Source organism: Psittacula echo, assembly GCF_963264785.1.
Source record: "Psittacula echo genome assembly, chromosome: 1".
NCBI lineage: Eukaryota > Metazoa > Chordata > Aves > Psittaciformes > Psittacidae > Psittacula > Psittacula echo.
Window position 1 is genome coordinate 64,112,449 of NC_137735.1, and position 25,843 is coordinate 64,138,291.

Genomic DNA, 25,843 nt, shown 5'->3' on the forward strand with positions numbered 1-25,843 from the left:
CTAATTAAACTAGCAGGATACATGTATGATTTCCTCTCTTTTGCCTTTGCCCTTTCAAATCCTTAACCAAAAAAGCCCAACTAAAACTTAAGGATTCACAAGCGTATCCAGGAGAAGCAGAACTAATGTCTTTTTGTATCTTTCTCTCCCTCCTAGATACTTTGTTGTCTAATGAGGAATGAAATCTAATCAAAATTCTCCTGCAATATCTGAGGATTTTCCTCCTATATTGGATTTTCTGTTATGACTTTCAGTGCACTTGAAAAGAGCTGGTTTGCTTTTGTTTTGTTTTTTAAGGATGCTTGCAAGGATTTTTATCCTCTGTTGATTTAATACAAATTTTATATCTAATATTTTTGAGAAACTTTAGTCTTTTATTAAAAAAAAAAAATTGTTGGAATTACCCAATGAATTCAAAAGTCACGGGGAGAACAAGGAAGGCAGACAACATGCAAATCTAATGTACTTAGCAAGCAAAAATCCCACTCACCAACAAAAAAAGCTCCAAACCTCTCAAAAAATAACTACATGTAAATGCTATTGTTCTCCCAATCCATAACATCCAGTAGTATAAAATCTGGAATGCTGTAATCGTCTGTATTTCTATAGCATTTTTTTAGAAAAATTTTTTTAGAAGGAACTGTAATAAGAAAATTTCAACATATGTCACCTGCTGTTCCTTTTCTTTAATTGTATGTATTCCTTTTGACTGGCCATAGATGCAGATATTTTTTAATATTAAAATAGTTGGCAATCAGACTAGTTGGGCAATTACTTGCACAGTTTCCTAATAGAAAATAGGGGACAGATGTAGGCTGCCCCATTCAGTTGTCTTCCACTTGTAATAGAGTGTGGTCACTCTGAGGAATGAATTTCAGAGAATGTGTTGCCATAGGAGCAACTACTGTGATGGAAAATAGTTAGAAAAATACAGCTATTAATGAAAAAATGGAAGGTAACAGGCTTATGTTTTATGCATAATTGACCAGAAAAAGGCTCAGGATAAAAATGATAAAGGTAGTCACATCCAAAGTAGAATTGATTACTACCAGTCCCCTTATTGCAGCCTCCTTGTCCTGAGATTCTGATGACATAGAACCTGGACCTAAGTTTTGATTTTTAAGAGAAAAAAATGTTTTCCACATTTCCTTGTTGCTTATTTTTAGCAACCCATTCTGCTCAAGTGGTAGGTTTTGTAAAAGGGATTGTTGGTGATTTAGTTTCTGAGTTTGTATGTTACTGTTTTGGTCTCATAGCAGAAGCAGCTTTGTTGGTGTCTGAATTTGAACTACAGAAAGTCATTAGGCTAGACTTTAAACAGCATTTAAAATGTGCTGAAAATTAGAAGTCGTAGCCTTTATGTGTTTCAGAAATGGGTAAGTGACTTGAGGTGGGGTTCTTGACACTGTATGACTTTTGTGTGTGCACACTAAGGTATGGTGTGACATGCACAGCTATTTTTATACCAGTTTTTTATTTCACTGAGTTGCTTGATCGTCTCTGCATGGATTAAAATTGCATCATTTCTGTGTAACTGGAAACATCTTTGCTGCAACTTAGTGAGCAAACAGAAGCTTTTTGGGGAGGACTAAGTCTAAAAAGCTTGCATTAATTGTTAATCATTATTATTGGAGATGCTAATAACTTTAGAGAGTGTATATGTGACAAAGGTAGGTTTTGCTTGTGAGAGCACCATTAATTTGTTGAGTCAGTGAAAAAGCGAAATCATAAAACACTTGAGTGCCTGGGAATTCCTTTTTTAAGATTTTTTTGTGTGTGTAGAAAGTTTTTAGTAGCATCTGCTTTCAAAAATAAGTTAATAGAAGAGTAACATGAAGGTATTATACCACACCCTGTGCGTATACTTGTATTGCACTATTGCTATCTCATAGAAAGTTGTCAGAAATCATATGGTGTTACTACCATGCAGTGTCTCTCAGAATGTGAGCACAACCTCAGGCCAGTTTTCATTAGGACCTGATTTTTTTGTGTGTGGTTTTGTTTTGTGTTTCTTTTCTCTCCTATTTTAAGGGTGTAAATGTATTCAGACTTCAGGCTTTAGGACCTTATGGACTTGGGTGTATTTTTTGATGATTGAATAGCATATCTGTAAAGTTCCACAAAGCAATTGTAAAACTTCCTTGCAACAGTAATTCCAACACTTAGCACACTGAGCAGTCAGATTCCATAAAAGACATCGTGTAATTGTGTAGAACATATCTTCTTTTGGAGTAAGAGAGTCTCTTACATGCTTGGTTTATGAAGAGTGCAGGTAGCCAAGAAAGGTAAGCTTTCCTGTCTCAGAGTTTTCTGTTGTGGTAGTATCGGGAGCATATGTAATTTCTCCCTGTAGTACTTTAAGAGAGATTTATGCCTAAACAACTGTCGTAAATGTCACCGGTAAAGCTTTTTCTATATTTTGGCTAAAATTGACAATTGTTGGACATCAGTAGTACTAACCCGGAACTTATCCGTCTCATTTCCTTTGCTTGCACATATTTTTCTGTACTATTTTTTCCCTTTTGTACCTTCTCCTTTTTGTTCATTGTAAGGAAAAACTTGAATCTTTACTTCATCATCTAAGCACTCAGCAGCCAGAAAACAGAATAAGATTTCTTACTTGATGCCTTATAGTTTTCTTTTCCAGCATAACACTAAAAATCAGAATCTGTCATGTATTTGGCTGAAGCTCCTTTGCGCAATGGTTTAGCACTTCATTCCTGACCCAGCAAAGTATGCAAGTATATATTTAACTTCCAGCATGGGATCCATTCCTTTGCTTGTTTTTACTAGGATATTCATCTTTTCAAAGTTAATCACATGTTTTAAAATATTTTTAGTCCAGAAAGTGCTTAACCAAGGAAGAAAAGTCTGTCTGAGACTTTGAAGCAAGTGTGCACTGAAAGCAGAAGAGTAGGCCTGCTATCCAGAGTCTTTATCCCCATAGGTATTATGTCTAACTTCTACACAATGTGTCCATCCAAGCTCCATCCACACTCTTCTTATGTTAAAGATCAGCAAAAAATTCAATTTAATAACTTGTTATAAATAAAGCCAAACCAGAAGGAAATCTCTTAGAGAATGAGGAGTGTAAATTCACAGAATCACAGAATCCCGAGGGTTGGAAGGGACCTCAAAAGCTCATCTAGTCCAACCCTCCTGCAAGAGCAGGGTAACCTGGAGTACATCACACAGGAACTTGTCCAGCCTTGCCTTGAATATCTCCAACGTAGGAGACTCCACAACCCCCCTGGGCAACCTGTTCCAGTGCTCTGTCACTCTCACAGTAAAGAAGTTTTTCCTGATGTTCACATGGAACCTCTTATGCTCCAGTTTACATCCATTACCCCTTGTCCTATCACTGGACATCACTGAGAAAAGCCTAGCTCCATCGTCCTGACACTCATGCTTTCTTCTGAAGTTACCTGATCTAGTTATTACAGTTTATAGCCACTCATATATGTACAAAATGTGTGGTTTGGAGTTTGGAGTTGAAATAGTACTTCTTCAAGAGTCAGATTCTTGTCCTTGTCTCAGCAGTGGTCTACTCATCTGAAAAAAGTTGTTTCTATTGCAGGCAGCGAGCTGCACTTAACAAATTTCTTTAAAACGTTTTGTTTGCCTCAAATGGAAAAGTAGGAGCAGGGCATTGATGATCTTACTATCAAACATAGAGACAGGTGGAGTCTTAGGTTAGATAAGTAAGTTCTAGGGGGTAAAATTAACATTACACTAGAAGGCTTCCTGCGTAATATAGCCTTGTTGAACATGTTGAAATGTACTTTAGCTTATATGCGCAATGCAAACAAGTGATTTTATGTTCTGTAACAATTTTTTGTGTTAGCAACTGAAAATCTTAAAAAACCCCAAACAAACAAAATGCAAAACCAACAATGAACAGTTTAATAACAAATATTTTGAAAAACTAACCAGTGAAGCATGTGATGGATTTATCTGGTGTATCTTTGAGTACTGCTGTGGAAATGTGCATCTTCTAAAACAGTGTTGTTTCCGTATAGCCAGTTTTAACTTTATGAATCCCAATGTAACTAATTAAAAAGGAAATGTTTTTAGTAACAATATGAGAACTCACAGAATAATTGGGTTGTAATTCAATCTGTCAGCTCCACTGCCATTCATAAACTCAGGGTTTATGAAGGCCTCAGAAATCTCAGATTGAATTACAGCTTTATTCTGTATATAACCTGGAACAATGTATATCTTAGCATTTCATTTGTGAGACTGAGGTTGTTTTATAATCCTGAAAATATTACTTAAATGTATACTTACCATAAAATTTTGATTCTTACATTTGGAGAAAAAGCTATACTGCAGTGCAATTCACATTTTTTTTTTATTTAATCTTTACATCAGTTACATTAGGGCTTTCACTGTGGATGTTTATATACATAAACTGCTTGCTTTTCTTTATATTGTGTTGCTTGTATGTGAAAGATTTTCTTACATATCTATATTTCAGGTAAAATGTCTGTCTAGAATGTTTACATTTTGGTTAATACTTTGTTTGTTTTACTATTGAAATACAATTTTACTAGTTGCCAGAAAATTATCCTTCAACCTTATTTATACCATTTTCTTTAAACAATAGTCAGTTATGGAACAGAACTCAAAATATTTGTAAATATGTCGTGTATTTACAATTCTTTATTTTAGCACTTCATTCTTTCAAGGCAGTTCTTAAATATTCTCTGTCCTCAGGTTACTGAGTCAAACCATGAAGGACCATTTGGTAAGAGTGGCTAATGAAGCAGAATTTATCTTGAGCAGACAGAGAGCGGAGGATATTAGCCGTCATGCTGAATTTGAGGTAAGAAATTAAATAGTAAAGCCAACCAAAACACCAAAACATAACAAGCCCACTGTGTTCGAGGATGCCAATGTATGGTACGGGCTTTTCAGGTGCAGGAGGTTCCATCCTGAAAAGTGCTTTGCATTCATAGGGTTGTTTCGACAGTTTGCCACTAACTTTGATGGAAAAACAAGCTGTGCAGAGCAGGTCACAACTTGTCAGAATCTGCAAACCATAGTTTTTTGGGGAAGGAATTTTGTCATGCTAGTGCTGCACTTTCCCATGAAGCAAATATCCCTATATGTGTTAAAGCTCCTTGGTATCAGTCAAGACATAACTCTGGAAAATAAACCCGTACTGAAGATAAATGGTAACAGCCTGTTAGGTGCAAAATGAGAAATTAACTTTTTTCTATGTATCATTTGCTGTTTCACTTAATCCATCTCTAAAACCATTTTCCTTACGTTTTACATGCCTCAGTGTGGTTTTGGTTATGTTTTTGTATTTTCATCCCACTTCAGGGATTCTAAAGTGAAATAATGGACTTTGTTTTTATAGACTGGTAATAAAAATACATGCTTTTTTTCTGAATCACTTTAGTCTTACCTCCAATTTTGGATCTTGGTTACATCGCATATCTCCTTTCCTTGTGCTTTTGTGTTGCTTAAATGAAAATGAAGCTAAATCTTACTAAATTCACTAGTATTCTGCTTAAAGAGTACTTAGTGTTTCTTCTGACATATGATATTACTTGTGGTTTTGTTTTTAAAATGAAGCATTAAGAGATTGAAGGCACATTTGTGCTTAACGTATTTCTAAATTGTTTTACTCTTGAATCTTTACTTGAAAAAATACTCCCCAAAGATGAAAGCATATTTGTCTTAGACAGTGCTTATGTTCTAAAGGTCATCTGTGTTGGCCCCAGGATTCAAGCTGTGCGTTGTTTAATAACATATCTGCACTTCATCTAGAGCTAGTTACCCCCTCCTGCAAACGGAGATGTTGTAAGATATCTACAGTACCATTTTGCAATGGTGAAATAGCAGGCGTGTTTCATTTATTACATCAAGGGTTTGGCGACAGTCCTGTGGAGATGAAAAGTGCATCTTTTTACTTCATTGCCTGATAATCATTGGAGTGGGACGTTCTTGACATCTTTTGCTCTGGATTTATGCAGAAGCTCTGTGCATGACATGGCATTATTGATTAGATGAACAGCCCACTTTTATTCTTCAGATGCAAACTGTTCGCAAAGGTGTGTGTGTATGTGGGAAATCTGTGTAAAGTAAAGGGTTCTGTCATGTAAATACGGGCCATCAGTGGATACAGTTGTTCACTGACAACTTCACTGTTAGCCTTATTTCAGTCTCAAGACACCTTTTATGACGTCTGGAAGAAATTTATGCTGAGCATCAACTTACATTTTTAATATAGCTCAGAGTTTTGCTGTGACAACCCTTTAGGATAAGAGTTGGCTGATAATTTTTTAAGTTGATGCTGTTTTGAATCTGTGCTATCTCAATATGATGGCTCAAGGGGTTTAACTCATCAGGTTGAACTAAAACAGAAACTAGTGTACCAAAATAGCAGCAATCTGTTTATCAAGTTTAGTTTTATTACTGCGTTGGAAAAACTTGTATCTAGCATCACTTCTGCAGGTATGCAAATTGATGATATCCAGCTATTGGATTCTAGCAAATGCTTAAATAACAAACCTGGTGTCTCATGAAGTTAGTGTTACTGATGTCTGTGGCAGGCTTCAGTCAGTGTTATGTTTCTTTTGTGCAAGGGAGAACCATTAGTCACATCCATTGAATCTGCAGATATCGCTTCAATAATCAGAAATTCCTGTGTACTGTGTTCCATCCATCCATGGTATGATCTCGTTTTCACATACCCTGTCAAGTGTGTGTGTCTTGCTTTAGCACAATGGTACTTTTTAGCTATAGCATTCCTCATAGCCTTTTGAAGTGGTGCTCCAGACAATAGAAGACTTGCCATTCTTCAGTTGTGCCTGGAAATGGATCTGTCACTTGACTAGCCTGGTGCTATTCCATTATTTAATGGGAATGGATATCTGCCATGCTGTTCTGCTGATATGCTATGTATTGCAATTGGTAGGCATGTTCCCATTGTATCAATGGGTGTTGAGGTTTTGATGCCTTAATTTTGGCCCTAACACTCATGTCATGACTCACTGACGGGTGACAGGAAGGACTAGGAAATTAGAGAAAAAGGACTCTCAAAACAATCGATACAGCCTTTGATGTGGTTCATTCTCCAGCTTGAGGACCTATAAGAAAGCAGAGCAGCAGATGATGAACCCTGAGCTAAAGATTGTTTTGTCTAGCCCGACTTGTGTGGTTCAGTCACGGGCTTTGCCACCTGAGCTATGAGGATAAAGGGTTGAGTGACTCTGTAAAGTCTGATTGAGCAAGGGATAAAGATTCAGAGATAAGATTTCAGATAAGAGATGAGGTAAGAACTGTCACCCGTTTTTCATTTTCATTCAGACTTGCATTTCTGGTGTTTCAGGTGACATATGAAATGTTCCCTGGTAATATTGGACCAGCAAAAATCCAACACCCAAATTTCTTTTTAAAGATCCATAGTATGTTTACTGCTACTTGGTTTTAATTCTGCCATTTCTAAAAGTCATTAAAAAGTTGAACCTTTCAATACATGTGTCAGATTTTGGACAGGTTTGCAGCATGGCGACAGAGCAATCTGATCTTATAAAGTTTTCTGTAGAACACTTTTTTTTTTTTTTTTTAAGGAAGAGCCGTTTTGAAGTAAAAGGCAAAATATCTTTTCATCATTTAAAACTGAACTCTGGTATTTGAGGGCACAAAGAGGCAGGAGGAAGCAATGGAATATCTATACAAACTTCAAAATGAAGTTCTGTATTATATTTTATTGCGTAGTATTTAGTTATGAATGGGCTAAGGATGGTCACTGTAAGAGGGAGGAAAAAACCTAGAAAGATAGGTAGTACTAGGAATAACAGTGCTGTGCTGGACAGCTGCACTTCAGAAATTTGTCATGGGACATTTTAAAAGTTGCATAGGGTCCAGAGGGAAGGTACCCCTCCTGTTTGATTCTTAATTCAGTGCAAGTACAGAACAGATGTTTTCCTTCCTTGACTGAGAAATATCCACCTCTCATTTCTTTCACAGTCAGGAGGAGGCAGAGAAGCAACAGTAATGTGGCACATTTGCTGCATAAGGGCTGATTGGGTCTTTCCTTGCTGTATCTCCATGTGGTGGTACCTTGCATTGATTAGAACATTGAGAGGAAAGTATCTGTTCCCTTTCCATAAAGTAGGATAACCAAAAACAAAGGAAGGGTGTCTAAAGCAGGAGTGGGTTTTTTTTGCATATTGTTCCATTTTGTGCTGTAGCTTTAGGTATGCGGAAAACTCTGCCTGCGATTTAAATTAAAAGGATTTGAAAAGAAATCTTTTCTCTCCTCCCTGTGTTTCTTAAGGCAATTCTCTCTTTTTCAGAAACTTCAAATACAGTGTCTTAAACAGAGCAAAATCAGTACATCCACTTCTGTATCTGGTGGCAAGAAAGGCATCTGTCTTCTTGGCTTGGCTGTTTTTCTTCCTTTGTGTTCGGAGTGTCTGTCTCCTTTTGCATTGCAGAGCCTTCCTTTGCCTCTGCAGTCCTGTACTTCGGAAGCTTCTTCAAACTGGAGGTGCTCAGCTTCCCTCATGGGAGATGCAACCTCCCACCCTCTTCTAGGTGACTCTACCTTACAATTCAGCAGCCTACAAAAGACAAAAAAAATTCCACTTTGGTGCCTGTCCACTCTTTTTTTTTTTTTTTTTTTCTTTTATCCTTTTTTTTTTTTTTTTTAATAGGAGCTAATATAAGTAAAATAACAAATTATGAGCAAACCAGTTATGCTGTCTGTCTTCTAAGAATTGCTTTGGAGATGAAGGATCAGTTGTGAGATTTTTCTATGACTTAATAAAAAAAGTTAACCTATTTCTTGCTTTGTTCTGATCCTTTCTTCACCTACGTTTTCACTGCTACTTCTGTAAGTAATTACATCTATGAATGTAAACGTACAGGGAGATCACAGTGAGACCCAGGACATATTTACCCATTTTACAATGTGATTAAGCAATATTCCACTCATTTCTCTAGTGAGGTGGCAGTGAAGCAAACATTTTTACAGTGAATGTGGAAATGTGAGCATTCGTAACTTAACTTATAACCCTTATAACCTTAAATTTTGCCCAGTGTCCCTGGGATTGATATATATGGGTCTCTTAGGCATTTTTCAAAACCAAAATATTTGGTAGAGCTGAAAATCCCAAAGAAGAACCTCTTTATGCCTGAATTCCATCAACTAGTTTCATGCTACCACCTAGACTGCTTTCTAGAAATGACCTTGAAAAATGTGGTGATTCGTACTGTGTCTTAGATTGTGTGCAGACTACTGTGGAGTTGGGCCTATAAGAATAATTGGATTTGGTGTGAGGAGGGGGAGGGAATTTTCTGCTCTAATTGACTTTATTTTATAATTTATTACAGGAATGCCCATTTCCTTGGATATGCCTCCTGTCTGATATAAATCTCATATATTTATGTGTGAATATACATATTTATAGAATTCTAAATATGTAAACCTGCAAGTGTTTTAGACCTGCATTGTTCGAGCATTACAGTGGTTCATCTTTGTAGTGAAGGGTTTGTTTGCTTTCTCATGGCACTATTGGATTTTGACCAAAATCTGTAATAGCATATCTCAATGCTTGTATAAAGTATTTTTGATTGGTATCCTTCCAGCAGCATGGGATTTTATTTGCCTGGAATATTTACATGGAGGAATAGGAAAATGGAGGGAAAGGTGCTATGCAGAAACATTCAAATTTTGCACTTTATAAGTGTGTGTAGAGGAGCAATGGACACTGCAACACAATTTTCAGAAAACGTTCTAAAGTGGATGGACAAGGATTCTTCATTCTGAGTCTGTGAGGAAAACAGACGCTGGAGTAATTTTTTTTCAGTAAAATGTAACTGCTGCTGTAATTGACTAACCTGCCTCCTCTAAGTGGCTGTTTTTAAAGATTGTATGGTGTAATTCCCTTGAATTTCTGGTTTTATTTTTTCAAACCGTAGTCATCCATAGAAATACAAAGTGCTGGCATTGTTGTTATTGGCCATTTCTGTTGATTAACTGAGAATTTCACATGACTTTCCCTTTGCATTTGTTATAAATCATACTAGGCAGCTAACTTCTCTGCATGATTTCTCTTCAGTAATTAAATCTAGCATTTCCAGCTGCTGTAAAATTTGTTGCCCTTTTCTGCTCAGTTATGGTTTTTCATGCGGAAGACTTGGACTTCCTCACAGTTTTAATTCTTACTCAGTATCAATTTATAGGCTGTGTGTAATAAACTGAATGTTTTACTTCATGGCTCATGCGGAGAAACAAATCTTAATACAAGTATTGTCTTGACAAGAGATAAGATGCAAGGCTAAGGAAGTGTTCCAGTAGTGAATTGGATGTAGCTCTTTGCTTTTTGTTTTCTTGGCAGAAAACTGAATTCACTGCTTCCATTGATTGGTAATGTTGTGTGTTCTGCACTTTTTCCCCTTTGGTATACTAAGCATTAAATATTAGATGTTATTTGTGTCAGAGGAAGTAACTAAACAGTACTGCAAATCAGTTGTGGCAGGAATACCTGTAACTCAGAGAGAATGTTTGAAAGCCCTTGAAGGAGTTAGGAAACGGTATTTGGTGTCTTTGTTGTTTCTGTAGGAGATAGTTATATTTACATGTAACAAACGGTTACTGTGCGAAAGAAAGTTGTAATCCTTGACTGAGTCCCTATTCTCCATATAATTTCCAGTTTTTAATAAGAGCTGCTTGTGTTATGGATCTCATGCATCAAGTTGTTTTTTTTCTGTGGCTCTTGCAACATCCTTTCATATGAATTGTTATTCAATGTACTTAATGGCAATGACCTTATTTATTAGAACAAAAGATTTTGGAATGCTTTCAATGGGTATTCTGTCTAGTAGCATGGGTTATCAGTAATGGGTCTTTACAGAACATAGGAAGATAATGGGTAGCACAGGTTGTAGGTGTCCTGTAATAATATAACCCAAAGTTATATATAGATGGCAAAAATGTAATGTGGCAACACAAAGATGTACCCTCACAGAAAATAAGGCTTTACACATTTCATTATGAACGGGCTTAAATCTCTCAAATTTAAATTTTTAAATAACCACTGTCCTTTGTATTGGGCAGGTTAGGCAGTGTAGCACCATCTGTTGGTAGAAGGAAGAAAACTTTTTACTTAATTTCTAAACACTTTTTTTTGACTTATTATAAGCTCTTCAACAGAGTGCTGAGCATGGAAGAAATTTTATTTTAATTTTTTTTCCATTGGAAGATTAACCCATTTTGTTCTGCTGCAATATGGTGATGGGTCCCAAACTGGAAAATTAAACTTCTTACATTCCTGAGGTGGCAATTTTTGGATTTGTTGTTTCATGTGAGGTAAAGGATACTGTAACGAGAAGTTCATTTTCTGGTTGAACATCGTAACGTTTTCCCTGTGCTCTGGGAAGTGTTGGGGCAAAGTATTGCCTGACTGTGAAAGGACAAGTGAAAAATCGTAGTTTCTCTTTCACTATGCTTAATAAGCAATGGGAGGAGAAGGTATGAAAACTAGCACTGGAATGTTGAGGCATCTTTTTTTGTTATATCTCAAATTTAAATCAAAATAGCTTACATGACTGTGTCTAAGAGCTATCAAAGATATAATAATATTGTTTATCAAGTATCTTGAAAAAAAAATCATTTTAGAACTACTCTCTCCCTTGAACATTTCTGATGAAACGGGAAGTGAATGTTACCTTCCGTTACCATTTTTGGATAATATTTCTGACAAATTGTGCGACAAGCTATGTGAAGAATGAAATTTAATAAATATCAATGTATTATTGGGCTTTTCAAATCATACTGAATACTGAAATCAAATAAATTCATAACTGTATCATCTTTCTGATGCTAATGAAATCTATAATTAATGCTTAGTCTTTAGCAGTATCTCTTGGAGGCTTTTCCACATTTTATAATCTATGCTATGCTTCATTTACATACTAAATGTAATTTGAAAACAACTCCAGGAATGTCATGAAGGAATGAGTCTTTTATACACAATGTTTTGCAATATTAGCTGTATGATATGTTTACTTTTTATGGCCTTTTTTCGCTCATTTTAAGTATTTAACATGTCTACTTATTTTTCACTTGCTGTGAATGATAAACTTCACTTTGCTTTAAAAACTTTTTACACTCTATTGAAAGTACTCTTACAGCTGATTATTTTCACTAGAGATTGTCAATGCGCTCAATTAATCTGCTCTCTATGGCTCTGGAAGTCTTAGCAGAATATGCCTTGGATTCTTATTTTAGCATTTGTAGACCCTGGAAACCTAGGGGAAAAAAAAAATTCCACTCTGCCAGAAGGAGCCAAGGGCTCAATTCCTGTAACCACATATGTCTTACATTTATGTGCTACCTAAATGACAGAATTGAAACAACACAGGATGAAGAAAATGGGATAATTAGAGAATGTAGAACAGCATTGTATGCTTCTGCTGTAACCTGTCTTCTGCTAAACTGGGAACAGACATTCCTCTTTGAACTTACCTTTTTCTTTATCGGTGCATCTTAACTTATCCATGTGTGTGTATGAAATTCATAATTGTAAGACTGACAGGGTGGTTTGTGGTGTTTTGTTTTTTTTTTTTTTTTGTTTCATTTGTGGTTTTTGGGGTTTTTTTTTAATTATTTAGTTAACTTGCTAGTTAAGTAGCATACAAAATCCAGAATTACAGTTAGAGCATGCTTACGAGATTCATCATCATAGATAAGGTAATGTCTAAACAACACTATTAGGATTGGTTTCTGTTCTTTTTTCTCTTTAATTTCAAGTTCTAAGTTTCAGACTTGTTATTAACATTGAAAGAGTAACTCTCAAAGTAAATACAGAGTAAAAAGTGAGTAAAATATCATAATCTATACTGTGGTATATCTCTTCCACCTCAATGACTTAAGTTACTTCTAAGAGGTCATGCAGTAGCAAAACAAGCACAGAAATTTGAATGTCTGGTTTTATATGTGCAGGATTTACATAGGTAGGTTCTGCTTACCACAGATAATTCTTTATGAATACTGACTTATGATGGGAATTACTCAAATACTCAGATGAACATCCCTCAGGAGGATATTATAGAGACATGGGTTCTGCTGGTTTGTGGAATAGGAAACAATTTGGCAGTAAACTTTCATAACTTGAACTTTATTTAGAGCATTCAAAATCCAAAATAAGATGTTAACAAAATTCACTTGGAAATTCTGTACCTTTTAAAATTAATTTACATTAATAATGTTCTTCTGTATCAGAGATGAATAGTTTTCTGAGACTCAAGAGCATCTGTACTGGGTTAGACCAAAAGTTCATCAAACTCACTATTCTAACAGAGTTGAATACTACATGCTGAAGGACAAGTGTAATAGCAGTGCAGTTTTATAGGGGTTTTTTCTTGGCTATACCTGGATGGCAGGGATCATAATTTAGACAAAATTTGCAGTTTTTTATATGAATTTCGCATACTGTTTTATCTCCCAATCATTGTATTAGCATTTGTTCATGTTTGCTGTTTTTACAACCTTGAACTATTTAAAACTATCAGCAAAATTTCATGGTCTCATGTTCCAAGATCTCTTTTTATCCTTTCATCTTCTATTAGCTCTACAGAGATACTTTAACAGGCTTACTGCTCCTGATTTGTTTGAAAAATAATTTATTACTGCCTTTTATGCTTTTATGCAAGTGTTCCTCAGACTCTTTTGGCCTGCTTCCTTCTGTTTGAAAAACTAACAAGCCTTAGTTGACATATTTTTCTGTTTTCCTTCTTTGAACAGATTTCTTGAAGAATGCTATTTTCTTACAGCCTTCTTTCTCTGTAGCTTAAGCATTCCAGCTCTTTCTGGTCTTTTAAAAAGCCTTTTGATGGATAGCATGCATTTCATTTGAACCCCTAATATTGTACAGTTTTTGTGTTGTCTATAAAAACATTTTCCATGTTTTCCTGCATCTTTTTATGCTTGTAATATAAAAACTAAGATAACTAGCCAAGAAATTTCTTGCTTCAGATCAGATATTTGCATCAGAAATATTGTTCTCACCTATTCACGAAAAATGAATCAGTAGTGTTTACCTTGTTTATTATTCATGTACAGACTTTTACGATAGCTTATGCAAGGCAATGATACTAAAATGCAAAATACTCTTGACTGAAGTAATATAGTGTACATAGAGTGTAAATTTCTAGCATTAACAAAGCAAATATCCTGTTGTACTTGATTGGAGATTTTATTTTAACATTCCCATCCATAGATAGCTTGCATTACTTATGTACCTTTTTAACAACAGTGTTAGAAATTGTTCAGCTTTGAAGAAAAAACACAGCTGACAGGTCACATCTCTCTTATGTGCTTTGTTGTAAATTACTTTAATCTAAATGAGAAAGACAATGTATTAAAATGATTCTGATACTGGTGCTGACAAGGTCATGAAAGATCTGTGTGGTCTTGAATACCCAAAGGTGTTTTTTCTCGCTATTCTAGCTGGTAGGTTGGACTTAAAATTCTGCTCAGTTCTAAACTTTTTTCTAATTTATTTATACTTGTATTCAGCACATATTTGTTATTATGCGATTATTATCTTTTGGCTTCACATGTGGTTTTTCCTTTAGTTTTTCTTATTTTTACTTTTTTATCATTCATCGTATCTCACTTCATGTCACTATGCTGAGTAAGTTTTATTCTTCTAGGCTTTTTTTGTTCTAAGGTGGTCTGTGCTCTGGGTCATCTTCGTAGTTCTATTCTCTGTTCTTGGATGATTGATTCCTACTGCAACATGGATGAGCAAGAGTAATCACATTGATAAGCCCATTATCAAGCCTATTATCTCAAACTGTGGATACTTAAGGAAAATTTTATTCGAAGGGCAAACATAGTAGCACTTTCCAAGGCTGCTGATTTTTGCTTGCCAGAAATGATGTCCATTTACTTTGTATCTCCTCAGGGATTGTTTTTCCCCCGTTTGCTCTGTAAAACTTTGAATTCACACAGACTTTTGTTTATACTTAGACTGAGGTAACAGCAAATTGCACTGGCATCTTGGTTTCATTCTTGTGTTGTAAAATGTCTTTTCCCTGGTAGTGAGTCAGGTTGAAGGGGAGATGTGAATCACATCCAGTATTTCTTGGAACACCTTCTGTTCATTATACTGTTGTAATTAATAGCATAAATCTGGTACTGTTAATAGCTGATAACCACACACAACACCATCATTTACGCATTTGCAGTTGGAGCTTGCAGTTGGAGCTTACAGTTGGAAAGCTGACTCAAACAATTGTAATGAAAGGTTTATTCCGATAGCTTCACAAAATCCTGCAGAAAGTCCCTTGCTTCATGGGGAAATACACACAATCCTGAATGCCTTGTTTACTTAGAGTAGCCATCACTCTCTTGGATGTTGTCTGAGTCATACCAGCTGCTAGTCGTCCTAGCATGTAGTGTACAAATTTGTATTATATACCACCTAGCATAGTGGTGTACAAATTCAGCAGACCACTGGTATTCTGAATTGACCATATTTTGCAGGTTCAACAAGACTGCCAGTCCCTAGCATTTACCAGCTCTTGGGAAACTTTCACACATGATTGTCTCAGCATGCACTCTCCATCTCTTTGGCCTGCTTTTTCACTGTGACTCTCTCTCCATCTAATGTTGTAAAAACTCACCTAGAAAGAGCCCTTTATACCGCATGACTTTACAAAGTTCTCTTTTCCTTCCTAAATTATCTCGTCTCTTTTTTTCCCCACCTTGAAAATCTTACTCTTATGTAGTTATTTCTTCTAAGACAGTGATTCCAATTCTGAATCCTTCCAAAATGCTTCTCAGTTCTATCATATTTCCTAATGGAAGACCCAAAACTGCACGCAGCATTCCAGATGTGGACACACCAGGAGCTTATAAATACACAATGTTTTATGTCTTGTTCTTTCCAGTGATTTCTAATTCTTTGATTCCTGCATGGTTGTTGATTATTCTGTACCAAGCTGATGGTTTCATAGAACTATGTCATTGATAATGCACTCTCATAATGATAAAAAGGAGTGAAGATAAAGGTGAACTCAGAGTCTGTAATTTTATATCTAAAATTAGATTCTTTCCTTCACTTGTTTTACCTACTCTTAAGTTCCTGTTCTATTACCATGATGACTTGGTCTTCCAAGCTTCTCCTCCAGTTCCTCACAGCTCCTTCATGATTATACAACCCTGAATAGCTTAGTACCAGCAGGGAACTTTGTCACTTCATTATATGCTCATTCTTCAGATTTTTTTTTTTTATTTTGCATCTACGTTGAACAGCCTGAAACAATCACAAACTGGCAGGAACTGTACTAGCTAGCGTTAGTTTGTCCAGAACCTTAGCTTGTATTTTATCTCCTCTCCTTCCAGAAGTACCTTTTGTGATTCTTGTCATTTTCCCTTCCTCTGGCTGCTTTCTGTATCCCTTTTCTTTTGTGATGTTGGTCTGAATATGTCATTATGCCTTCCTAAAATGTGACTTTTAAAGTCAAAGCAGTTTGCTTATGTGAGTAGAGTATTTGCACTTACTGATGTTTTAAGAACTTTGTTGAAATAAAAAGAGCATACTTTGGTTGTTATTATTTGCACAGTTAATATTTCCATTGAAGGTGAAAATATAAATGTCAAAAGCATTCTGAAAAATGTGTCAATTAGAGCATGAGAAGGTTGTTTTAGTTATTGTATATCAACGGAAGCCTGAAACTGCTGTTACACACTTTTTTTGTTTCTGCTAAAACAGAATGATGAATCAAACAGTTTATAATAGCATTAACTTCCAGATAAAATATTTTCAACCAGTCTTTGTAATTCTAGAATTAGTGGAAACACTTATGTCTTTAGATTCTTGCATCAAGGCACAGGAAAGTGAATTATTGAAAAGATAAAAATAAATTTGTTTGCTTTCTGTCAGAGTTCATATCCACAGCCAGCCTTGATAGAAGACCAGAATGATTTAGACAAGTTTGCTTTGGAGATTCATAACATATGCTTGCTGGACAGAATTGAGTTATCTCTGCTCTGGAGAGTAAGTTATTGTAGCAGGAGCTGACAGAGATGAAGATAACTGAGGGAAATTCAATTACCTTTTAGTGTTTTCCTTCTAATAGGATTCTTAATGTGAAAAAGATCCTTAGATGATGTGCCTGTGTTGCTTTGTGAGATCTGCTTTGATACCTGTATCCAGAATAAAGTGAACTCTTCAGGCCTTCATTAAGGATGAAATATGCATCTGATTGCTAAATGGGTGTTAAGTTTCGATTCAATGTATTGTCATTTGTAGCCCAGATGTATTTGGCAGTCTTTTGGCAGTAGTCTTGAATATTTTCTCAAATACAATGTAATTTTTGAAAGTATTGCTTTTATATGAGAAGTCTGTTTGTAACAGGACTTAAAGGAAGAAATCACAAACCTGTAAAATATCTCCCTGTATTCTGGGTTTGTTTCTGCATGTTTGTTTTCTCATTTGGCTTTTCCTGGCAAAAGCATCTCAGTTGCAAACACTGCTTGTGACTGACCTGAGTTCAGGCTGCTGGGTTAAAGCCGCATCTCATCATTCAGAGAAGTTCATCAGTAAAGCTTGAAGTATTTGCAGTTAAGGTTTTCAGTATTACCTGTATTAGTCACATAGAGAATTTTTCTCTTTCATTTATTGGAATATTAATGGGAGGAAGTTGTGCAACATACTGCATCTAGTATATAATGCATCTAGTTTCTCCTGCATTGGTATTTCTCATTCCAAAAAAAGCTTTAGCCTTTCATTGAGAATGCTCTGTTCTCAGTGCAAAATATAGTGACTGTGCTGAAATAAATACCTCCATGAGTGATGGTTGAAAAGAGACTGTAATTCTTTTTAAAGAAGGATCTTGCTATTAAATTGATAAAATTATCTTTATTTTGAAGTCTGACTGGGATTCAGGGAGGGAGATGGTGGAAAACTGAAAAACCACGCCCAGCCAAGGGTGACATTCCTCATCTTCTATAAAGGTAACCTCTTTATTCTGAATAGACCTACAACTTTTCAGGAAAGGGAACAAGACAGCACTAATCAGAATTCTTAACAGAACTGACAGGTCCTTTCACATTGCCACTTCCATCTCACTGCTTTGCAGTCCAGCTTTTCATCTTAACTTTGCTGTATTAGCTTTTAAATGGGAATCACTATAATAGGTTTTTTAAAAATCTTTTTGTTCCTGCTTCATCTGATTCTGTAATTGCAGTGTTTACAGAATGAGTTCACCTACTGATTTTTCTCTTTGACTTAAATAGGAGAAAACTGAACCTTTGAGATGGTCATAGATCATGAAAAGGAAAATCTATAAGGCAGTTCAGTTGCTCTTCCAGTGATCACTGTTTCTGAGAAGGTCCCAAGTGACTTAGAGACTTCTGGATTTCACTGTTACCCTGAAGTCCTAGCAGAAGTGGCAGATTTAATCCTTAAAAAACTCATAACATCCAGAAAAACAAATTGTTCTCACTGTTGTGTTTCACACTAAGAAGATACGTTTCCTGATACATTCCTCTCCACTCCTCCCCCCCCACCTTTTTCCTGCTCACATTTCTAGGTCCCTGTTTTTAACTCACTTTTAAGAAAATGCATCTTCAACGATTTCTGCATCTTAAAAGATTTAGCTGTCTCCTGGAAGTAGGGCTTGGAAGGCAATGTTAGTGACTGTAATGATGAGCAGTGCAAACGCTTTGGTCATTGTTACACTTTTTTTTTCCTTTGTGCCCAACTGCCAGGATACTGTTGTTTGTTTTGGTTTTTTTTTTTTGTCAAAAATTTGTTGGAACGAATTCTGGGTCTAAGTAGTAGTATCAAGGTTATGGCATAATGGATTTTGAGGTGTTTGTGCTCATTCCATCCTTCTACCTGCCTGTCCTTGTGGAAACTTGAGATTTAAACCTCATCAAATTATCCTGAATTGTGTATTGCTTGCTCTTAGAGCAATCTGAAATTCCATCTTTCATGACTGATGCCAATTCAAGGGAGCCGTCAGACAAAGCGCAAAATGCTCAGTTACTGTATAAACACTGTGGCTATTATGAAGCAAGTTTTGACATAATGAAACAAATTCTGTTCTAACTTGGCATCAGACACAGTATACTGTCAGGGTGCCACAAGGGCCTGCAGTGTCCCACAGTGGGGTAAGTTGGGTACCCACTGCAGCACCACAGCCTCCTGAGCAGGACTTCACCAAGCATCTCAACCTCCCACCCACCAATGAGAAGAGCAGGGCAGCCATGGGAGAGGGTGGCCAGGGCCAGGACAGGTCCCCAGTACAGGGCAGGTCCGTAGGGCCAGGGGCAGCCTGAGGCTGGGAAGTCCACCTTCCTCGTGGCTGGGGGCCTGGGAAGGATCTTTGGTTTGGATTAGATATAAAGAAAAATTCTTCACTGTGAGAGTGGTGCAATACTGGAAAAGTTGCATGGGGAAGCTGTGGCTGCCCCATCCCTGGAAGTGTTCAAAGCCAGGTTGGACAGGGCTTTGAGCAATATGTGGAACATGCTCCTGCCCATGGCAGGGTGGGTTGGAACTAAATGATCTTCAAGGTCCCTTCCAACCTAAAACATTCTATGATTCTATGATCTGGGAGCCCACAGCAAGGTGGTGAACATTGCTAAGACGGGGGATTCGCCCTGGCAGCTTCTCTCCACTGCTGCAGGTAGGACAGACTCATCAGCTGTGCTTGCTCTAAACTGACCCTCAGCCCCAGGAGGATCTAATGCCACATACAGATCTCTGAAATATGTTGCCATTAGTCCTGAATGTATGAAGCATTTGTAGAAGGAAAAAGCCAGGTATTCTGACTTCTGAAATATTTTTGCTTATTTTTTCCTACAAGGCCTATTGGAAATTCCAAATTGTTTTGTTTGTAAGCAGTTGCTGATAGCCTTGACCATCACCCATCTTGGCATTGCATCAACACTATTTTCCAAGGCAATTTCATATGCTCGTCAGCAGAGGAGGGAGCAGTGTTGCTCAGGCTGTTTATGAATGGCAGTTGTTTGACGCTACTCAGGAATTTGGAATATTAGAAGTAGACAGAGGTAAATTATTGGCCAGAGTGTAACTGAAATTGTTAAACTGTGTGAGAAATATTGTTACATGGCTCTGGTATGTCAAATAACTGTCTTGCATTTTATATCATGTTTTACACCATTTCGCTAGGCTTTTTCTGGGGTTTTTCTTTGTTTGTTTGTTTCATTTTTGTGCATGTTTGGTGAAAGCTGGTGATTTTGATTGGTCACTGTACTTTCCCTCAGTACCTATAATGTTAACAAGTGAACTGTAATTCACATCTCAGATTCTTGTTTTAATCATCTACAGGATTTTTTATATTTGAAAAATCATGGCAGTCAGGGGAAGTTCCCAGTAACTGGAAAAAGGGAAATATAACCCCCATTTTCAAGAAGGGGAAAATGGATGACCCAGGGAATTGCAGACCAGTCAGTCTCACCTCTGTGCCTGGCAAAAGCTTGAAGCAGATTCTCCTGGAAGGCATGCTAAGGCACATGAAAAACAAGGAGGTGGTTGGTGACAGCCAGCATGGCTTCACTAAGGGCAAATCCTGCCTGACCAATTTGGTGGCCTTCTATGATGGGGCTATGGAACTGATGGACAGGGGCAGAGCAGTTGATGTCATCTACCTGGATTCATGCAAAGCCTTTGACACTGTCCTACACAACATCCTTGTCTCTAAATTGGAGAGACATCAATTTGATGGGTGGACCACTCAGCAGGTAAAGAACTGGCTGGATGGCCGCATGCAAAGAGTTGTGGTCAATGGCTCCATGTCTGGCTGGAGACCGGTAACGAGTGGTGTCCCTCAGGGATCAGTGTTGGGACTGGTCTTGTTCAACACCTTTGTTGGTGACATGGGACAGTGGGATTGAGTGCGCCCTCAGCAAGTTTGCAAATGACACCAAGCTGTGCGGTTCAGTTGATACACTGGAGGGAAGGGATGCCATCCAGAGGGACCTTGACACGCTTGTGAGGTGGGCTGATGCCAACCTTATGAAGTTTAACCATGCCAAGTGCAAGGTCCTACAGCTGGGTCGGAGCAATCCCAGGCACAGCTACAGGTTGGGCAGAGAAGAGATTCAGAGCAGCCCTGCAGAGAAGGACTTGGGGGTGTTGGTCGATGAGAAAATGAACATGAGCCGGCAGTGTCCGCTCGCAGCCCAGAAAACCAACCGTATCCTGAGCTGCATCAAAAGGAGTGTGACCAGCAGGTCGAAGGAGGTGATCCTGCCCCTCTACTCTGCTCTCCTGAGACCTCACTTGGAGTATTGTGTGCAGTTCTGGTGTCCTTAACATAAAAAGGACATGGAACTGTTGGAACAAGTCCAGAGGAGAGCCATGAGGATGATCAGGGGACTGGAGCACCTCCCGTATGAAGACAGGCTGAGAAAGTTGGGGCTGTTCAGCCTGGAGAAGAGAAGGCTGCGTGGAGACCTCATAGCAGCCTTCTAGTATCAGAAGGGGGGCTATAAGGATGCTGGGGAGGGGCTCTTAATTAGGGACTGTAGTGACAGGACAAGGGGTGATGGGTTATAACTTAAACAGGGAAAGTTTATATTGGATATAAGGAAGAAATTCTTTACTATTAGGATGTTGAGGCACTGGAATGGGTTGCCCAAGGAAGCTGTGAATGCTCCATCCCTGGTGGTGTTCAAGGCCAGGTTGGACAAAGCCTTGGGTGGCATGGTTTAGTGTGAGGTGTCCCTGCCCATGGCAGGGGGGTTGGAACTAGATGATCTTAAGGTCCTTTCCAACCCTAACTATTCTATGATTTGTGTTGCTTTTTTATCCTATAATTCTATTGTGCTCTAAACATAACAAGCTCCAAATACTGTTTATTATTTTACACTGAATTAAAGTCAATTAGTGAAATCTAGTTAAGCATGATTTGTGCTGTTGTACTGTGTGATCTGTTTTGTGCCATTACAGCAATGTCCAGGAATTCAGCTCTTTGTAACAAATGCTGATAACTGTTATTGAGGTGTAGTGTGAAAATACCCTCGTCATTGAGCAAAACCAACCAGAGAGAAAAACCTTGCCATTTGTAGAGACAAATGTTAACCTTTCAAGAGTGGTAGAACTTTATCTGGATAAGAAATGTTAATTAAACCCCAAACCTATTCATAGCTATCTCATGCTATTCTGAAAGTCCAAAATTGTGTTATATAAGTCTATGAGAACCAATTACAAAGGAAAAAGCGTCATACGCTAGTTAGAATGAGATATAAAGGATGGACTATTGAAAAAAGGAGAGGGGAAAAATGAAGTTAAAATAATTTGCTTTTCATAGTTTGATGCTGTAAGAATTTTGGCAGGAAGCTTTGAGTTAAGGCAGACAGGTTAAGCTAAACCTGGGTTTGTGACTGCTTCACGTTTCCAAAGTGTCAATGAAGGAAGGAATGCTTGTAAGGATATCTGCCATAAAATGCCATATTTTAAGAATCTTTCCCATGTGCTTCTGTATTTTTTACAAATCTTTGCCATTTCATCATCATCTTAATCAAAATATCCTGTTTTTAAAATACGTGGTCTTCAAAGAATAAGCCTCTCAAGTACCTTGGTTTACCATAAGGTGATGAGCAAGTTTGGCATGTAAGTTAGAAACTTATGAATCAGCAGCACTGAGCTTGATTTTTTCTTTTATAAGCTTTTGCATAAAATCTTATGTATTTTTTTTTCCTCACAGATTATCTGGTAGTAATTTGAAATTCCTTTGACAAAAAGAAAAGGTCCGTAATGCTTTTTCTTAATAATAAATTAAAATGTTTCTGCAGATACAAATGAAGCTGCAGTGACTTATTAGCAGAAACTTAATGGATTTTTTTATTCTGTGTATGGGAAGGAACTACATTGCCAGCAAACATGTTTGTCCTATTTAGCGGTGTTGCTTAAGGATATGTGCTAGTCAAGGTGATCATTCTCCCATTTTGAGAGGCTCAAAAGGTCCTGAAGTGTCAGAAATCAAGGCCACTAAATTAGCATTTGGAGCAAGCATGATAGAAGCTGGTGAAGGAGAGATGGGTTGCCTTTGGTTATGTGTTCATGTTCATGTCAGAATGTTTCATAGCTGAGGTTTCACAAAAGATTTGCCAAATATAGAACTGTTGAATGGTTTGGGTTTGAAGGGACCTCAAAGATCATCTAGTTCCAACCCTATTGCCACAGGCAGGGACACCTCCTGTAGACCAGGTTGCTCAAATATGGCACAGAACACTTTTAAAGCTGCTCCTGGTGCTAGCGGAGATTGATAGGTGATTGGCTCCTACATCTGCCTTAATTGCTATTATGTATCCCTATGTATAATTTTACTGTGTGCTGATGGTACTCTTCCGTTTCTTCTTAATGCCTAGTACTAGACTACTGTACAGGATGGCATACTTTTAAAACATACCCTTGATTCTGTTATCAGAGTACAAAACAGTTATATGAAGGCAAACTATGATCTATTTAATTGCTTATTTATTAAGCACCTTAAGTGGCATGTTAAGGAGCCGAGTCAGGTCTGAAACCAACTTGGTATGCAATGTACTGAAGCTTATTAGAGATGTGCTTGTCATTAGCATGCTACTGGTTATGGCAAGAAAGGAAGCTATAATGCTTAAATGTCTTGTTACCTCACATGCAAGTTATTTCTCTGTTCTTTGTTCATGAGCTGGTATATTTTGATACATTCTGAATTTCCTGGATTAAAATCAGAATTGTGCTCTTAAACACTAAACAGGGAAAGCCGAAAAGGACTTGAGGGGAACTATGTAGAAAATAGACAGAAACACAGACCCCAGGCTGCAGGAATATCTCAAGGGTCTAATCTTTCTGTGTTTTTTTTGAAATCTGGAACTTTACATAATCTTGGGAACTGTTTATGTGGAGATTTTGGCTGGAAATGAATTTGCTTTGCATGTGTTAGGCAAATTTATAAGGAAATTTAGTGAGTGTGATGTAGCAGGAATATCAAACAATGCCTAACAAAATCAGCAGAGGTATGTTGATTATTTTTGCGTTTTATTCTACATATAAAAACTCACATTCATATTATACAATAATAAAAATGGGTCCTACATAGGAATGCACATTCCTGTAAGGTAGGTGTTGAGACAATTAACATAAGTCATGTATTAAATAGTAATAGAACTAAGTATTTATAGCTGTGTCTTTGGTAGCCGTAGAATTTCAACTTGTCCAAATAAGGCTGAAGCCACATTTATAGGTCAAAGTGGTACAAGGTATTTTGTAATAGGATTCCAAATTCTTTCAGCTTATCAGCTTAACATCTGAATAATTCTGGCTACATTTTTTCATTCTTTGTGCTCTCCAAGGTTTATCTTTTTCTTGGTTTGGAAAAGAAGATTGGAAAAATGTTTCCAAATTAAAACATTTATTTCCTTGAGAATTCCTGTTTTTTCCATGTTTTGAGATATTATTGTTTCCCCACTGTCAGAAATGTACTTTTTGCCCCTGTTCTGAAAAATCATTCAGAATTCATCTGACACAAGACTTGGGAAAATACGCTGTTTATGTTGTACCTTTAAGGGCTTAATTAGTAAGTTGCTTTGTTTAAAAATACTCGATAGTGTGTCACCTGCTCTTAGAGACTCCATTTAAGGTTTAGCTGTGCCATCTGAACTGCGTGTGGCTTTCAGTCTGCTCAGGCGTCACTCCTGTGCCAAGTCTTGGTGCTGTAAGTTGTAAAGGAACTGTGCTGTCAGTAGGGTGTCTGAAAATCTTAATCCTAAGAAAACAATTATTTGGCTGCTGGGGCTAAACCTGCTGGACCGCTTTCTATCTACCTTACAGGTAACTGAGGTCCTTACTGTGCCTCAGTGGAACAAGACAGTTGAAGAGGTGGTGATTAGAGTTGGTGAATGAGGAAATTTCAGAGCTTTAGTTTGTTGAGGTTTGCTGGAGATGTATCAACTGGCCCCTCATCATAAGGTTTTCACAAGATCTTGAAGAATGTATTGAAAGCCACAGCAAGACTTACTTGGGAAATGTTTCCTGAGCTGACAGCCTCACCATTGCTGTGGATGATAATTATTTCCCCTACTTCCACTTAGTGTTCATATGGTACAGAGGGGAAGAAGTGTCCTGGTGGTATTGTTAAAGTAAGGTAAATGACAACAACAAAAGGCTAAGTTTGGGTGGGTAATAGGAGAAAGAGCCTGCGGATACAAGAGAAGGACAGAAAGATAAGCTGCGGAAGACTGCAAATAGATTTGGGACAGTTGTGTAGGCCAGTCTCTACTGCACCTTTGGAGTCTGGAACTAAACACTAGAAACACTATTGTGTTTCTCTTCTGGCAGTAACAAGTTGCTCACACATGATTAACTACTGGTCACAGAGAAGGCAACAATTAAATACTGCTTTGCTTTGGTTGAAGTGATATAAGTGTTTGCATTTGGCCCAAATTTGGCTTCTTTGAGACTTGTATATGTGTTTTCATCTCATTAAAAGCTATTTCCCTTCTCCCCTTTTTAAAATTTAAGTTGTGTAGAAATTATATTAAAAAAATGGCAAAAACAAATATCAAACAATTTTGCAAAATCAGTGCAGTACAGCCTTAATTTGGCCCTCTCTAAGGATGGGTAGTGAATCCCTAGATTACGTAAGCATATGTCTCATTTGCTGGACAGAGTGAATGATTTGAGTGAGTTTGTCAGTTCCAGAAGTTTTTCATGGATCCAATTCATTTGTTGCATTGAACTAGAAGTTATTTAGTGAATGCAGTGCTAGTCTCGGCAGTGGTTTTGAAGCAGTTGAATGTCACAAGGTTGATGCAGTGTGGTTTGGGAAATGGCTTAAAATATCATCACTGGCT

At 37.3% G+C, this 25,843-nt stretch overlaps 1 protein-coding gene across 4 annotated transcripts in view; it reads left to right on the forward strand.

The window, feature by feature from the left end:
- LRBA (LPS responsive beige-like anchor protein) overlaps positions 1–25,843 on the forward strand; it is a gene marked incomplete at its 5' end in the record, with an annotated part of 401,371 nt that overhangs the window by 133,427 nt on the left and 242,101 nt on the right. For all 4 annotated transcript variants that reach the window (XM_080629345.1, XM_080629347.1, XM_080629346.1 and 1 more), the window contains one exon: positions 4,720–4,828. In XM_080629345.1, coding sequence (XP_080485471.1) covers positions 4,720–4,828 — 109 coding nt within the window. The remainder of the gene's footprint in view (positions 1–4,719; positions 4,829–25,843) is intronic.